This window comes from Moschus berezovskii, chromosome 8 (assembly GCF_049115385.1).
Source record: "Moschus berezovskii isolate FMDL1 chromosome 8, NW_MosBer_1.0, whole genome shotgun sequence".
Classification (NCBI taxonomy): domain Eukaryota; kingdom Metazoa; phylum Chordata; class Mammalia; order Artiodactyla; family Moschidae; genus Moschus; species Moschus berezovskii.
Genome location: NC_142467.1, coordinates 88,581,989 through 88,600,509, shown reverse-complemented (window position 1 = coordinate 88,600,509; position 18,521 = coordinate 88,581,989). Strand labels below are relative to the sequence as shown.

The window sequence follows — 18,521 nt, the reverse complement described above, 5'->3', positions numbered from 1 at the left end:
ATTAAAACAACAAGAAAGAATGTGGTTCAGGAGGTGGTAAAACAGCTTTTACTTTTTACCCTCTAAACAGCTTTTCAAACATAAACTTAATAAATAAGTACAACTTCTCAACTGAAACATTTATAATATTCCATAACACTGATACAGTCTGGCTCCTTAAAGTACACATATCTTTTACACCAGTAAATAAACAAAACATCCTATTTTTTCAAATTTTACATGCTGAAAGTAAAAGTACTTTCCAATATTATATTTGCCACTTCCTTCTACATTTTAATGTATACAATTTTATTCTAAAACTTCATTCAAAGGTATTTTTCTCATCTTCAGATTTCTAGTTGTACTGTCCCTGGGTACACAAACGCATTTATTGCAAAATTCATACTTAAACTCAAGAAAGTACGGAAAACCACTAGGCTGTTTAGGTATGATGTAAATCAAATCCCGTACGATTATACAGTGGAAGTACAAATAGATTCAAAGGATTAGATTTCATAGACAAAGTGCCTGAAGAACTATGGACAGAAGTTTGTAACACTGTGTAGCAGGCAGTGATCAAACCATCCCCAAGAAAAAGAAATGCAAAAAGGCAAAATGGTTGTCTGACGAGGTCTTACAAATAGATGGGAAAAGAAGAGAAGTGAAAGGCAAAGGAGAAAAAGGAAAGATATATCTATCTGAATGCGGAATTCCAAAGAATAGCAAGGAGACATAAGAAAGCCTTCCTAAGTGAACAATTCAAAGAAATAGAGGAAAATAGAATGGGAAAGACTAGAGAGCTCTTCAAGAAAATAGATACCAAGGGAACATTTCATGCAAAGATAGACACAATAAAGGATAGAAATGGTACGGACTTAACAGAAGCAGATGTTAAGAGTGGTCAAGAAGATACAGTAGGAAAAAAAGATCTTAATGACTCAGATAACCACAATGGTGTGATTACTCAACTAGAGTCAGACATCCTGGAGTGTGAAGTCAGGTGGGTTTTAGGAAGCATCACTATGAACAAAGTTAGTGGAGGTGATGGAATTCCAGCTGAACTATTTCAAATGCTAAAAGATGATGCTATGAAAGTGCTGCACTCAATATGCCAGCAAATTTGGAAAACTCAGCAGTGGCCACAGGACTGGAAAAGGTCAGTTTTCATTTCAATTGCAAAGAAGGGCAATGCCAAAGAATGTTCAAACTATTGCACAATTGTACTCATTCCACATTGAGCATTCCATTTGAGCATTCTCATGCTCAAAATCTTCCAAGCTAGATTTCAACAGTACATGAACCGAGAACTTCCAGATGTTCAAGCTGGATTTAGAAAAGGCAGAAGAACCAGAGATCAAATTGCCAACATCCGCTGGATCAGAAAAAGCATACGAATTCCAGAAAATCATCCTCTTCTCCTTCATTGACTAAGTTGAGGCCTTTGACTGTGTAGATCACAACAAACTGTGGAAAACTGACTTCAAGATATGGGAATACCAGACCACCCTACCTGCCTCCTGAGAAGAAAGTAAGCAGGTCAAGAAGCAACAATTAGTACTGGACATTTAACAATGGACTTGTTCTAAACTGTGAAAGCAATACATCAAGGGTGTATACTGTCACCCTGCTTATTTAAGGTATATACAGAGTACATCTTGCAAAATGCTGGGCGGGATGAAGCACAAGCTGGAATCAAGATGGCTGGGAGAAATATCAATAACTCAGGCATGCAGATGATACCATCCTTATGGCAGAAAACAAAGAACTAAAGAGCCTCTTGTTAAAAGTGCAAGAGGAGAGTGAAAAAGCTGGCTTAAAACTCAACATTCAAAAAACTAAGATCATGGCATCCAATCCCATCACTTGATGGCAAACACATGGGGAAACAATGGAGACAGTGACAGACTTTATTTTCTTGGGCTCCAAAATCACTGCAGATGGTAACCCAGCCATGATATTAAAATACACCTGCTCCATGGAAGAAAGGCTATGACAAACCTAGCCAGTGTATTAAAAGCAGAGATATTACTTTGCCAACAAAGATCCATCTAGTCAAAGCTATGGTTTTTCCATTAGTCATGTACGGATGTGAGAGTTGGTCCATAAAGAAAGCTGAGCGCCAAAGAATTGATGCTTTTAAACTGTGGTGTTGGAGAAGACTCTTGAGAGTCCCTTGGAGAGAGTCCCTTGTAAGGAGATCAAAGCAGGCATTCCCACAGGAAATCAATCCTGAATATTCATTGGCAGGACTGATGCTGAAGCTGAAGCCCCAATACTTTGACCTGATGCAAAGAGCCCAACTCATTGGAAAGACCCTGATGCTGGGAAAGATTAAGGGCAAGTGGAGAAGGGGATGACAGAGGAAAAATGGTTTATGGCATCACTGACTCATTGCACATGAGTTTGAGTAAGCTCCAGACAAGGAAGTCTGGCGTGCTGCAATCCACGGGGTCGCAAAGAGTCGAACACGACTGAGTGACTGGACAATAACAACAACACAGATGCACCATGCTATAAAGGAAAGCTGTCTCTCATTATAGAGAAATCTGAGACAGAGATTTCAACCATGTGGCATTTACTAACACTGATGCTGGACAAATGTGTAACCTCTCCACAGGGAATAAAATGATGTTACAGAACTAGTGCCTACTGAGTGCTGATTAAAAACTAGCTGTCTTTGTGAAATCAGTTTACAGTCTTTGTGAAATCTAATTTAAAAGCGAGGAATTCAAACCTTCAAGGTGTTAAAAATGTGCCCACATTCATGTCTGTAAAAAGCAGCAGAGGCTGAATCTAGATGTCTGACTTCAACATCCATGCTCTGTTCTGTTTCAGAGTTTTCTTCATCTGTAAAGTAATAATGATAAAAAAAAAACTAGAGAGTTTCAGAAAATAAATGAGAAAATATCCATGGAAGTGTTTCTAAGTTACAATGAGCAGTATCAGCATCACATTGCTTTTAAAATATAGGCATTTCTCTCCATGTACAATTAAAATTAATAACCTGAATTCAAAGTTTTTAACTACTGTCCTTCCCCTCTCATTATACTTAGGAGAGCAGGGGAAATTTTCATGGTAATCACTCAGGCCCATATTATCCAAACCAATAAATACTAAATCTACTTCTTTCCTTTCTCCTTTTCTTTCAGTATTTTCACTATAGTATCCAATGTGAAATGAACTGACTTCACATCAGAAATAGATAAAAGAAGAAGGCATATATAAACTTAAGAAAGCATCTGACCAAAAAAAAAAAAATACTCATAATAGTGCATGAAGAGATTTACAAATGTGTATCAATAGATATTTAATTGATTTAAGACCTAAATCTCTTCTGTTTGGTTATGCCAGAAAAGATTGAGAGCTATTAAGATGATCAGTAGGCTACACATGCTTATTTAATTTGGGTAACAAATCACAGAGCATTTTATCAGTACTCCCTTAATAAGAGTGGGAATCATTAATATTGCCCCATATTCTTCTTCTCTTATGAAAGAGTATATAAATATCATGGAAGCTCTATGCCTTAGGCTGCAATTTCCAGAAATGAAAAGCTTTAAATTGGTTTAAATAGAAAGGGATATCTGGGGCTTCCCAGGTGGCACTGGTGGTTAAGAATCTGCCTGACAATGCAGGACATATGAGAGACGCAGGTTCAATCTCTGGGTCAGGAAGATGCCCTGGAGAAGGAAATAGCAACCCCTTCCATATTCTTGCCTGGGAAATCACATGGACAGGGGAGCCTGGTGGGCCACAGTCCATAGGATCGCAAACAGTCGGATATGACTGAGCATCTGAGCACAGTTCAGTTCTGTTCATTCGCTCAGTCGTGTCCGACTCTTTGCGACCCCATGAATCACAGCACGCCAGGCCTCCCTGTCTGTCACCAACTCCCAGAGTTCACTCAAACTCATGTCCATCGAGTCAGTGATGCCATCCAGCCATCTCATTCTCTGTCGTGCCCATCTCCTCCTGCCCCCAATCCTTCCCAGCATCAGAGTCTTTTCCAGTGAGTCAACTCTTCGCATGAGGTGGCCAAAGTATTGGAGTTTCAGCTTTAGCATCAGTCCCTCCAATGAACACCCAGGATCGATCTCCTTTAGAATGGACTGGTTGGATCTCCTTGCAGTCCAAGGGACTCTCAAGAGTCTTCTCCAACACCACAGTTCAAAAGCATCAATTCTTCGGTGATCAGCTTTCTTCACAGTCCAGCTCTCACATCCATACATGACCACTGGAAAAACCATAGCCTTGACTAGACGGACCTTTGCTGGCAAAGTAATGTCTCTGCTTTTTAATATGCCACCTAGATTGGTCATAACTTTCCTTCCAAGGAGTAAGCGTCTTTTAATTTCATGGCTGCAATCAGCATCCACAGTGATTTTGGAGCCCCCCAAAATAAAGTCTGACACTGTTTCCACTGTTTCTCCATGTATTTCCCATGAAGTGATGGGACACTAAGGATATTTATTGGCTTACACATTCAGAAGCTCAAAGGCTACACTGGGTCCAAGGCAAGGAGAATGCCGTGATTCAATAGTGTCATTGAGGATAAAGATACCCTTATCTCTCCATTGCGCAGTGTATGAACTCATATTTATCTGAAGACTAATTTCCTTTGTGACTATACTGATCAGGGTTGCATCCTCTGTTCACATTCAGTGGGACAGATATGACCAAGCTTCAGGCATGAAAAATGTTCCTTTCTTCAGATTCACGAGGCAGACTTAGGTTACAGGTCACATGTCCCAACCATGGCAAGGCCACATGCTGACTGGCTTAGGCCTGAGGCCCAGAAATGATCCCTCGTATCAGCCTGTATGAATCATGACCCATCCACAGAAGTGTATCCTTTTCTACCTGGCATCGTGGCTGCACAGTGGTGGATATATGAGTGATAGGGTGGCAACCACCACACCTACTTCACACTAATGTCTTTATAAATCTTACCAGTGTAGGTTCTAGGCAGAGGCATGGTTCGTGTGCAAAGACATTTTATGTGGGGACAGGAATTGGGATGAAGAGACTACTCTTCTGATTTGGTTGGTAGAAGTTTTCTCATTTAACGTTCCCTGGGAAAAAAATCTCACATTTTTACTCTGCTCAAGATTAAATATGAACAAAGACCTCCATTTCATATTTGGGATGATAAAAAGAAATGTCGAAAGATACAGAGGGGGAAAACTAGGATTTAGCAATGCCAGAGGAGACCACGTTTCAACGTACTCAGAAACAGAGGGGAATATCAGAAAGCGCATCAGATTTTTCACATCCTATGCTATATTAAAAACCAATTTTTATCAAGCTCTTAATGGACAAGTGAACAGAGCTGGGAACTGGCTGCATCACTTTGCTGATGAACCATACATATTCCAATTACACTAATAATTCCAAGTATACCAAGCTTCCTCATTATCCAAAAGTGCTCCAACCCAGAATACATATGCATGCTATTTTCAATTAGCAGATTTAGCAAGATATAAAACATAGTCATAGTCAAAAGGAAATTGGTTCTCCTATGAGTAACTGCTTTCTTAGTCCACATGTACACCCTACAAAGAGGTGGTTAGAGTCCATAATTACGGGATATAGTGCCTGAGTTGCTGATTTTTCTCAGCTCTGATAAGGCAAAAAGCTGATCTGTCTATATTACAAGAAGGTTTTGGGTCAACATAGCTGTTTAAGTAGAGGAAAAGGTAATTATTTTGAGACAAGCTTTCTTAGTAATCAAATGCTTTCATGGTTAGGTTGATTAAAATTATATATCAAGATTTAATTTCTGAAAATTCAGTCAAGAAGACATGAAAACAGCAGGAAGCAAGTTAGTCACTTAACAATAGGAAGATCATCCCTAGATCTATTCAACTTTTCCTTAGGTGTCCAGCTTGTTTTACTTTTACAGTCCTTTCTGAATCAAATATTCCTTTGCTTCCATCATCCTCCACTTCATACTTCACCCTCCACTGCAACTATTTTTCACTTATTATCTCAGATTTAATCATCTGAGAAGGCTGGTAAGAACTTAACAGAACTAGTTAGTTAAAATTATATTTTTAAGTACCACTGATACTTAAAAAAATAGTTTATTCTGTTTTTCCCATTTTTTAATTTTTTTGCCTCACAAGAAATAAATGATACTTCAGTTCAGTTCAGTTCAGTCGCTCAGTCGTGTCCGACTCAAATTAAAATACTTATTACACTAAAGCGATGAATCCCACATGATATATATATCAAAACCAGATCAAACTCTTAAATGTACCTTAACAATAACCCAATAGCAATACCTTGTTAAAACTATACAGTGTCTTAAAACTAAACATATATATAAATAGTTATATAATTTTATCTATCTATAGTTCCAGCTCTCTGTCTGGATACATGACTTAAAACTATACATATATACAGTTATAAAATTTTACCTATCTACAATTTCATCTATCTGTTTAGATAAGTCAATTTATATATGTGCATTTATACTAGCATAAATGTGGCCATTCTCTGAAAATTAAAAACTATGGTTTATAGATTCTATTAGCTATACAGTTATGCATTAGGGATTTTAGATATCCAAGACAAAATATAGAAAATTCACTACTTTATGTACAGAAAATCCTCATTAGTTGGGCAAATGAGATGGACTTTCAAGCAGTCTGCAAAAAGCTTCAAATGTATGTAACTCAAAAATAAATCCATTAGTCAAGTCTACTAACATTAAGATATTTGCCTCAGTTTATGAATGTAATTTAATTGAATCCATGTATATATCTCTGAGAAAAAACACAAAGAATAACTCATGATATTTTTAAAGCATCATTTAAACTTTTATCCACTATATAGTACACAATGTCTTCAAGTTGTTTCACTAATAATTGAACTGGTGACAAATAATTAAACATATAGGTTGAAAATATACATCACTGACATTCTAAAAAATTTCACTATAACTAGCACTTTCAAATAATTTTCAACATTTAAACAAACGATGTGTTTAAGCTCCCCTGATCGCCTCCAAAGTGTAAAAATTTTTACATACACTTACCAACAGTATCACATGGTTCATCTTTGTGTACACAGAAATCTTTCCTAGAAATAAAAACAGAAAATATTGTTTGTTCCACAAACAACAAAGTATATGACCTATTTTTCACAGGTATAATGAATAACTGAAAAACACTCTTTATCTCTAAGAATTTAATAAAACTGAAAATAGGATTAATTACTTTTTGATTCTAAGGAAATGTGAGAATAATTAAATTACTATACCTTTTACATGATATAATACTGAAACATTGTGTCCTATCCCAGGGATCAAACCCACGTCACCTGAACTGCAGGCAGATTTTTTTTTTTACCAGTTGAACCACAAAGGAAGCCCTTAGACATAATACTCGGAGAAGGCAATGGCAAGCCACTCCAGTACTATTGCCTAGAAAATCCCATGGATGGAGGAGCCTGGTAGGCTGCAGTCCGTGGGGTCGCTAAGGGTTGGATACGACTGAGCGACTTCACTTTCCCTTTTCACTTTCACACATTGGAGAAGGAAATGGCAACCCACTCCAGTGTTCTTGCCTGGAGAATCCCAGGGATGGGGGAGCCTGGTGGGCTTCCGTCTATGGGGTCACACAGAGTCGGACACGACTGAAGTGACTTAGCAGCAGACATAATACTATTGCAAATGTAATAGACTATAGAATACTTCAGACTTAAAGTGAAGAAAGTAGGGAAAACCACTAGACCATTTAGATATGACCTAAATCAAATCCCTTATGATTATACAGTGGAAGTGAGAAAGAGATTTAAGGGACTAGATCTGATACATAGAGTGCCTGATGAACTCTGGACAGAGGTTCGTGACATTGTACAGGAGACAGGGACCAAGACCATCCCCATGGAAACGAAATGCAAAAAAGCAAAATGGCTGTCTGAGGAGGCCTTACAAACAGCTGTGAAAAGAAGAGAAGTGAAAAGCAAAGGAGAAAAGGAAAGATATAAGCATCTGAATGCAGAGTTCCAAAGAATAGCAAGGAGAGATAAGAAAGCCTTCCTCAGTGACCAATGCAAAGAAATAGAGGAAAACAACAGAATAGGGAAAACAAGAGATCTCTTCAAGAAAATTAGAGATTCCAAGGGAACAATTCATGCAAACATGGGCTCGATAAAGGACAGAAATGGTATGGACCTAACAGAAGCAGAAGATATTAAGAAGAGGTGGCAAGAATACACAGAAGAACTGTACAAAAAAGATCTTCACGACCAGGATAGTCACGATAATGTGATCACTGACCTAGAGCCAGACATCTTGGAATGTGAAGTCAAGTTGACCTTAGAAAGCATCACTATGAACAAAGCTAGTGGAGGTGATGGAATTCCAATTGAGTTATTTCAAATCTTGAAAGATGATGCTGTGAAAGTGCTTCACTCAATATGCCAGAAAATATGGAAAACTCAGCAGTGGCCACAGGACTGGAAAAGGTCAGTCTTCATTCCAATGCCAAACTACCACACAATTGCACTCATCTCACACGCGAGTAAAGTCATGCTCAAAATTCTCCAAGTCAGACTTGAGCAATATGTGAACCGTGAACTGGCAGATGTTCAAGCAGGTTTTAGAAAAGGCAGAGGCACCAGAGATCAAATTGCCAACATCCACTGGATCATGGAGAAAGCAAGAGCAAAATATCTATTTCTGCTTCCTTGACTATGCCAAAGCCTTTGACTGTGTCGATCACAATAAACTGTGGAAAATTCTGAAAGAGATGGGAATCCCAGACCACCTGACCTGCCTCTTGAGAAACCTGTATGCAGGTCAGCAAGCAACAGTTAGAACTGGACATGGAACAACAGACTGGTTCCAAATAGGAAAAGGAGTACGTCGAGGCTGTATATTGTCACCTTGCTTATTTAACTTCTATGCAGAGTACATCATGAGGAATGCTGGGCTGGAAGAAGCACAAGCTGGAATCAAGATTGCTGGGAGAAATATCAATAACCTCAGATATGCAGATGACACCACCCTTATGGCAGAAAGTGAAGAGGAACTCAAAAGCCTCTTGATGAAAGTGAAAGAGGAGAGTGAAAAGGTTGGCTTGAAGCTCAACATTCAGAAAACAAAGATTATGGCATCTGGTCCCATCACTTCATGGGAAATAGATGGGGAAACAGTGGAAACAGTGTCAGACTTTATTTTTTTGGGCTCCAAAATCACTGCAGATGCTGACTGCAGCCAGGAAATTAAAAGACGCTTACTCCTTGGAAGGAAAGTTATGACCAACCTAGATAGTATATTAAAAAGCAGAGACATTATATTGCCAACAAAGGTCCACCTAGTCAAGGCTATGGTTTTTCCCGTGGTCATGTATGGATGTGAGAGTTGGACTGTGAAGAAAGCTGATCGCCGAAGAATCGATGCTTTTGAACTGTGGTGTTGGAGAAGACTCTTGAGAGTCCCTTGGACTGCAAGGAGATCCAACCAGTCCATTCTAAAGGAGATCAGTCCTGGGTGTTCATTGGAAGGACTGATGCTAAAGCTGAAACTGCAATACTTTGGCCACCTCATGCGACGAGTTGACTCACTGGAAAAGACTCTGATGCTGGGAAAGGTTGGGGGCGGGAGGAGAAGGGGACGACCGAGAATGAGATGGCTGGATGGCATCACTGACTCTGTGGACATGAGTTTGAGTGAACTCCGGGAGTTGGTGATGGACAGGGAGGCCTGGCCTGCTGTGATTCATGGGGTCGCGGAGAGTCGGACATGACTGAGTGACTGAACTGAACTGAAGTGAACTTCTATGTGCACTGGGAAATCAAAATACTCAGGTGGCTTGCTTTGTTTCAGTGTTCTGGAACCAAATCTATAATATCTCCAAGGTATGCCTTTAACTCCAACTCAATTTTTGAAATCTCAAGTTAGACAGTTTTTTCTAAACCATTAGTGCTCATTTAGATTTACCTATATATTTGGCAATTTCTTTTCTCAGTAATATCTTGTATCACTACTTTATAGAGAGACTATTATTCTTTAAGTGTGAGGACCTATGAATACTAACTAAACACTCGCAGACCATTTCCTTAATTCTCATTAGTCTGCATTTATTCACAATGGAAGAGTACAGGGACTGTAGAACTGTAGGCTGACTTTATCAGCCCTCAACACACTGAAGATATTTCATTTTATTCTAGCATTTATAAAAAAGAAGTCTGTAATCAACTTGCAGTTTTCATTCCAATCCCAAAGAAAGGCAATGCCAAAGAATGCTCACTACTGCACAACTGCACTCATCTCACACACTAGTAAAGTAATGCTCAAAGTTATCCAAGCCAGGCTTCAACAGTACAAGAACCGTGAACTTCCAGATGTCCAAGCTGGTTTTAGAAAAGGCAGAGGAACCAGAGATCAAATTGCCAACATCCGCTGGACTATGGAGAAAGCAAGAGAGTTCCAGAAAAACATCTACTTCTGCTTTATTGACTATGCCAAAGCCTTTGACTGTGTGGATCACAGCAAACTGTCGAAAATTCTGAAAGAGATGGGAATCCCAGACCACCTGACCTGCCTCTTGAGAAACCTGTATGCAGGTCAGGAAGCAACAGTTAGAACTGGACATGGAACAACAGACTGGTTCCAAATAGGAAAAGGAGTATGTCAAGGCTGTATATTGTCACCCTGCTTATTTAACTTCTATGCAGAGTACACCGTGAGGAACGCTGGTCTGGATAAAGCACAAGCTGGAATCAAGATTGTCAGGAGAAATATCAATAACCTCAAATATACAGATGATACCACTCTTATGGCAGGAAGTGAAGAAGAACTAAAACAGCCTCATGATAAAAGTGAAAGAGGAGAGTGAAAAAGTTGACTTAAAGCTCAACATTCAGAAAACGAAGATCATGGCATCCGGTCCCATCACTTCATGGCAAATAGACGGAGAAATAGTGGAAACAGTGACAGATTTTATTTTTTTGGGCTCCAAAATCACTGCAGATGGTGACTGCAGCCATGAAATTAAAAGATGCTTGCTCCTGGAAGAAAAGCTATGACCAACCTAGACAGGATATTAAAAAGCAGAGACATTACTTTGCTAACAAAGGTCCATCTAGTCAAGGCTATGGTTTTTCCAGTGGTCATGTATGGATGTGAGAGTTGGACTATACAGAAAGCTGAGCATTGAAGAATTAATGCCTTTGAACTGTGGTGTTGGAGAAGACTCTTGAGAGTCGCTTGGACAGCAAGCAGTCCATCCTAAAGGGAATCAGTCCTGAATATTCACTGGAAGGACTGATGTTGAAGCTGAAATTCCAATACTTTGGACACCTGATGCAAAGAACTGACTCATTTGAAAAGACCCTGATGCTAGGAAAGATTGAAGGAGGGAGGAGAAGGGGATGACAGGGGATGAGATGGTTGGATGGCATCACTGACTCAATGGACATGAGTTTGAGTAAACTCCAGGAGTTGGTGATGGACAGGGAGGCCTGGTGTGCTACAGTCCATGGGGTCGCAAAGAGTCAGACATGACTGAGCAACTGAACTGAATCAACTTGCTCTTTTTTCATTTGATTAATTTTTATTGAGAATCAACATATAACATTGTTTCTGGTTAATTTTAAGATTTCTTTTTTGTCTTAATATTAGTAGTTCTGCAGTTCCACTAAGATATGTCTAGGTACTGAGCTTGTTTTTATTTATCTTCTTTGGTACTTGGTATGTCAATTTGAAGATTCACAAATATACATTATAACCATTATTTATTTATCTAATTCCTCTCACATTCTCTCTGCTCTTTTCCTAGAACTTCTTGAAGTGTAAATTCGTTCTTCTCATTTTGTTGTCAGTAACTCTCACTCTTTTGTATTTCCATCTCTTAATCACTCTGTACAGCCTTCTGGGATAATCCTTCAGATCTATCATCCAATCCACAAGTGCTCTCTTCAACTGCATCTACTCTGCTCTTCAACTCAGAAACTAAGATTTTTAAGTACATTTTTATGCTTTAATTTCCTCAATTTTCAAATTATCTTTTCTTTCAAAACAGCTTTTTCCTCACACTTTGAATTTTTGTGTTTTCAGCCATGTGAACATGCTTTTTTATAACTTCTGTCAGTATTTCAAAATATTCTTTTTCATGCTCCTTGGCTCTAACCATGGGATATGTTGTCACCTCGTGTTTTGGAATCCTACTCTGAACTCATTTAGTGGACGCCTTGTTCAGTGAAAGTTAAAAGAGGGCCCCTTCACAGCAGTTTTGCATATGCTTTCACTAAGTATTTCAACGTTGGATTATATTCATGGTAATGAATACCCACAGGAGCCATTTTCTCCTAACATGGGTTCATGGCTAAAACAGAAAGAAATCTTCCTTCCTGTTGACAACCTGTGCTCGTTGTAAAACTTTTACCAGACCAAAATTTTATTAAGGGTGTAAGTATCCAAGGGTCCTGGCTGTCTGTAATCATTTCAGTTCCCACTTCAGAAAGGCACAGTTTTTTCTTTATACGGGCGGTCAACACAAGAATCTTGATTTTTAAGCCCAACAAACTCTTACCAGGACAACTATCACATTACTTCAGAAGCTTACTGCATTTTTTTTTTGCCAGAGTCCTCTTGCTTTTGGCTCATCAGTGCATGTAAAAGGATTTTTATTATGCTGTTTCTACAATTCCTAGATGTTGATGATGGGAACATTTCCTGATTATTTACTCAGACAGATTATCACAAAATTAAAGGAAGAGGACACAATTTGTGACCTACCATATAGTAATTAAGCATACTGAAACACTTATTGTTAACACTAGATCTTAATATACATAGAAGTGAAGTCGCTCAGTCGTGTCCGACTATTTGCGACCCCGTGGACTGCAGCCTACCAGGCTTCTCCATCCATGGGATTCTCCAGGGAAGAATACTGGAGTGGGTTACCATTTCCTTCTCCTAATATACATAGGCTCTATTCTAATATTATATTTTATATGATGCAGTTACTTTTAACAAACTCTTTAAAAGACTGAAAAACTACCTCACAGTATGATGGTCACATTGACCTCAATTGATAAATTACTTTCTCAAAGATATCCTTCTACAAATAGGGATTATATTAGTTATAAATTATTTTAAAAATTAGTGATTAGTGCAATATTGTCACTTTCCTTTCATGAGGTAGGAGATAGAAAAAATGTGTAACTAGACATGACTATGACCGAATTAGAGAATGAAGTAATTTAATATCAAAGCTTAATTACTAGAATTTTTTATTATTCCTTGAGGCAAATGTCTGACAAAGACGATTTCTATGAAACAGAGTCAATTCTTGATTACTAGAGTAAAGGCAAGAAAGGTAAAGGCTTGATAAAGATGATAAAAATAATCTTAAATAATATATTTTAACACAAGGAACAATACAGATTTACTATAAACATGATTCATTTATATCATACCCATTAATTAGAAATACATTAACTATTCTGCAATTATAACACAATAATAACAAGTTTGAGACTTTATCAGAGTGATTACTTTATAATTACTTGAAGAGTTATTATTCCTGTGGGTGTCTTTGCTAAGAACACTTCTCCAGTATTTCACTAGGACAAAGGTCTGTTTAGTCAAAGCTATGCGTTTTTCAGTAGTCATGTATGGACAATAAAAAAGGCTGAGTGCTGAAGAACTAATGCTTTCAATTTGTGGTACTAGAGACGATTCTTAAGAGTGCCTTGGACAGCAAGTCAAACCAGTCAATCCTAAAGGAAATCAACCCTGAATATCCACTGGAAGGATTGATGCTAAAGCTTAAGTTCCAATACTTTGGCCATCTGATGTAAAGGGCCAACTCACTGGGAAAGACTCTGATGCTAGGGAAGACTGAGGACAGGATGAGAAGTGGGTAACAGAGGATGAGATGTTTGGATGGCATCACTGACTTAGGACATGAGTTTGAGCAAACTCCAGGAGATAGTGAAGGACAAGGAAGCCTGTCATGCTGAAGTCCATGGAGTCACAAAGAGCTGGACATGATTAGCAACTGGACAAAAACAATAACAAGGAAAATGGAGACTCAAGCCCCATTGTACATTGCCCTTTCTCCCTTCCTTTCCTTACTTAACTCCAGTTGTCAATATTTGGATTTGGTTTACTTTAGTGACCAGGCTTTCTCCTGCCTCTGCTCTCATAATGCAAGTCACAGATATCTTTTCTCGAGAGAAAGCCTACTGCAGAGACCTCTCATCTGACTGCAAGGAAGTGAGAAATCCCCTAAAATGGAACATATGCAATGTAGTGTTACATGGAGAAGGAAATGGCAACCCACTCCAGTATTCTTGCCTGGAGAATGATGGAGGAGCCTGGTGGGCTGCCATCTGTGGGGTTGCACAGGGTCGGACATGACTGAAGTGACTGAGCAGCAGCAGCAGCATTACATTATGCTGTCTACAGCTTATTGTATATTTCTAAACAAGAGAAACAGTACATGTTTCATTAATTTGTAAAAACTTTAATGTTTTTCTCAAATGGCATTGTTTTTATTCTGATAAACATATTGATAAACTAGTTAATTCATCATGGATAATTAAAAATTGGCCATTACCACTTGATACTTTGATCTTCACTCTACACAAAATCTTTTCCTTTATATATGACAGATATATAATCCTATTAATACCATTTGCATATGCCTTAAAAATGTTCTGTCCCAACTGAATGAAAGGAAATAGCCAAAAAATAAAAAAGAGAAATTTAATAGAAACAAATAATCAGATTGCCCATCAGCACAGATGGGTCTTAAAATTTATGCCATTTTAGTAAAAAAATTATCTTTCTGAAAATACATGCCAAAATTAGAACAACTCTGGAAAAATGAGGGAAGATGCACTCAAATTTTATCCCATAAATGTAACCACTCAAGCTATCCTATGCTAAACTTTAAAGTGAAACTAATGGATGGCATTGCCTTCAATATTCAAGGTACAAAACTGAGGTACAAAACTGAAAACCTTAAGAATCTGGGCAAAACAAGACTGCTGTTAGATATAACCAAAGGGTTTAAAAAATAACAAACTTTGATTCTTTGACAGCCACTGAAGTACCTAACCTTAACTATTCCCAACCCCCAGCACCTTTCCACCAGTAAGCTACCTTCAAATGTGTCATATTTTCTGGTCACTGACTTTATTTATTTTCTGGTTCATAGATCTTTTTAATTTATTTTAATTGGAGGTTAATTACTTTACAATATTGTAGTGGTTTTTGCCATACATGGACATGAATCAGCCATGGGTGTACATTGTTCCCCATCCTGAACCCCTCTCCCATCTCCCTCCCCATCCCATCACTCTGGGTCATCCCAGTGCACCAGCCCTGAGCACCCTATCTCATGCACTGAACCTGGACTGGTGACCTGTTTCATATATGATAATATACATGTTTAATGCTATTCCCTCAAATCATCCCACCCTCACCTTCTCCCACAGAATCCAAAAGACTTCTTTATATCTGTGTCCCTTTTGCTATCTCGCATATAGGGTCGTTGTTACCATTTTTCTAAATTTCATATTATGCATTAATATACTGTACTGGTGTTTTTCTTTCTGACTTACTTCACTGTGTATAATAGGCTCCAGTTTCATCCATCTCATTAGAACTGATTCAAATGCATTCTTTTTAATAGTTGAGTAATATTCCATTGTGTATATGTACCACAGCTTTCTTATCCATTCATCTGCGGAAGGACATCTAGGTTGCTTCCATGTCCTGGCTACTGTAAACAGTGGTCACTGACTTTAAATAACAGAATTTACACAAGACACCCACCTTCAACTCAAAACCACTTTTTTAGAGGATCTAAAGTAGACAGTATAGTAAGAGAACGGGAATGGCCATGGATGATTCAAACTCGGGTAGAGACTTCAAGAGTTTTCCTCTTCACCGTTTTTCTTGATGTTTGGTTCTTTCATTCTTCCTTTAATTCTGAATACTACACAGAATCTTCTCCATTTATCAAAAAGAATTCCAAAAGAACCTCCTCTTGCATTCAACTTGGTCCACGCTGGATTCTGTGACTCAAAACCAACACCAAATGATACAGAAAAATATAGCTCCTGGTGGTACAACATATCCAGAGACTGAACATAATTACAGACGAAAAGGAATGAAAAAGGTCTGCTGACATTCTTGTAACAAGTAAAAGACCAGACACTGACGATCTAGAAATCAAATTTATCACAAGGACACCATGCCCAGTTGTACAGGCCGTGCACTGCTTACTTCTAATGGCTTGTTTACATGCACAACAATGTAAGTGACTCCCTCTACAGCTGTGCAGTGCACAGCCTACACAACAGGATTCACTATGCGCCTCTCACAGGCCAAGCACTGGGTAAGAGAAATAAAAAGGGAAACTTCAAAAAGGCTTCTGCACTGAAGCAAAGAAGAGAGTGATATAAAATCACCTCTGTAATGTGTAAAGGGCCTAGGATCAGTGAGGAAGAAGCCTGGGGAATTGTAATAAATAAGAGATAGTCCTATTTTGCAACTGCCTCTGCCAGAAAACAAATGGAGAGAGAAACACCCAAAACAGATGATACTGAATAATACGGCAATGCAGAAAATTAAAGAACCACATGAAATCAAATCTTTACCTTAGGGCCAAGAATCATGGAGCATAAAGTATATTCAGATGTAGAGGGAAAGATATTTTATGTGCTTTTTCTAAATGTACAATACATCATAATGCATAAGGCTGCAAGATGACTTTGATTTACATAATGTGAAACAAGGGACTTCATCTGTAACTAAACAACATGGTAAAACTATGAGAAATGCTCTGCTTACTGTCAAGGGCACTTAGAGTCCATCACACAGCCAATTTCTGTTCACTTAGCAAACAAATGAATAGAACACTTTTTTTTTTCCCCAAAAATTCAAGGTCTTGTATCCTAAAGAACTGGAAATACCTTTCAGTACCACTGAAAGACAAATCGTCAACAGCATTTTAAAAACTTCAGATCAGACTGTAATTCTTAATCTTCAATTCTTCAACTGTACACTGCTTTTCAGAGGATCAAAATAATGTAATCCCAATTTCATAATATTCAAAGGTTGTGAGGGATAAGGGGGACAGAGATTTGTTTGCTGCCTAGACTTGTGATCAAGTGGATTCAAATTCTCTCATTTTTGGCTCATGTTAGCTCTGTGCCTGAAGTCTGCATCACAGAGTTTCATTATGTGAGTTTATGGAAATGAAACTGTTAGACTTTGGCAACTCAGAAGGCCAATAAATCCTGCTTAAGTTCTGATTTATATTGAAAAAAAATGAAATGTAGCCTTTAATTTCCAAGAGTGAAGATTCATCTGAGAATAAGTCTCATTGTAGAATTTTATAGTGCCTTGGGATATACCTATAAATGATTCATTCAAAAATCATTCTATGATTTGTATGAAATTAATGTATTTCTGCCATGTCTCTATTTTATTACCTTTCCTATCTTACTAGCCAATGGCATTATTTTGAAACTAACTTTCAAAAGTATTGTACCAAAAGCATTTTAGTCAATACTGATAAACAAAAGTATATTATTAAAATTAAATTCTAAATTAAAGACTATTTTCAAGATATACAGACTTGTCCCTTCTCTATAATTTCAAAGAGAAATGTGAAAATTACTCTAAGAAATCATGGAATTGATAGTTGGGATAGTGTTTTGTGTTTTTGTTACTATGAACCCACAGCACTAGGTCAGCTTAAAACTATTTACTTCATTGTGTCACACAGAACAATTTAACAAATAGATGACTGCAGATAGGTTTGGACTGATACATACATTATTCACTTGAGTTGAAACCAAAATTAATAACTGAGCTATTATCTCTTCCTGTTAATGTGCTCACATAACATACAACATTTAATGATGACCTAAGAGGGGCATTTGCAAGATACTAGGCTGTTTATGAATTCAGTTTGTAAAATATGGATAAAACCACGGAATGCACAGAGATTAAAATTTTTATCTTATTTTTTATAGATTTTTTATAGATTTTTCGCTTCCCTGGTGGCTCAGAGGGTAAAGCGTCTGCCTGCAATGTGGGAGACCCGGGTTTGATCTCTGGGTCGGGAAGATCCCCTTGAAAAGGAAATGGAAACCCACTCCAGTATTCGTGCCTGGAGAATCCCATGGATGGAAGGGCCTGGTAGGCTACAGTCCACAGGGTCGCAAAGAGTCAGACATGAATGAGCAACTTCACTTTCTTTCTTTCTTTACAAAGCTAAAGATCTGATCATCTGTATGATTATACCTACTAAAAAGGGATTTTTTTTCCTTCCTCAATAACTCAAACCATTCATTTAGACTTTCCTAATCAATGGTGGAAGGTCACTTAAGAGAGATAAACCTTTCCTTCAGTTCAGTTCAGTTCAGTCGCTCAGTCATGTCCGACATTCCACGACCCCATGAATCACAGCACGCCAGGCCTCCCTGTCCATCACCAGCTCCCGGAGTTCACTCAAACTCATGTCCATCAAGTCCGTGTGCCATTCAGCCATCTCATTCTCTGTCGT

At 38.2% G+C, this 18,521-nt stretch overlaps 1 protein-coding gene across 1 annotated transcript in view; it reads right to left on the bottom strand.

The window, feature by feature from the left end:
- ADAMTS19 (ADAM metallopeptidase with thrombospondin type 1 motif 19) overlaps window positions 1–18,521 on the bottom strand; it is a 270,031-nt gene that overhangs the window by 169,210 nt on the left and 82,300 nt on the right. The window contains exon 7 of the mRNA XM_055430830.2: window positions 7,019–7,062. Coding sequence (XP_055286805.2) covers window positions 7,019–7,062 — 44 coding nt within the window. The remainder of the gene's footprint in view (window positions 1–7,018; window positions 7,063–18,521) is intronic.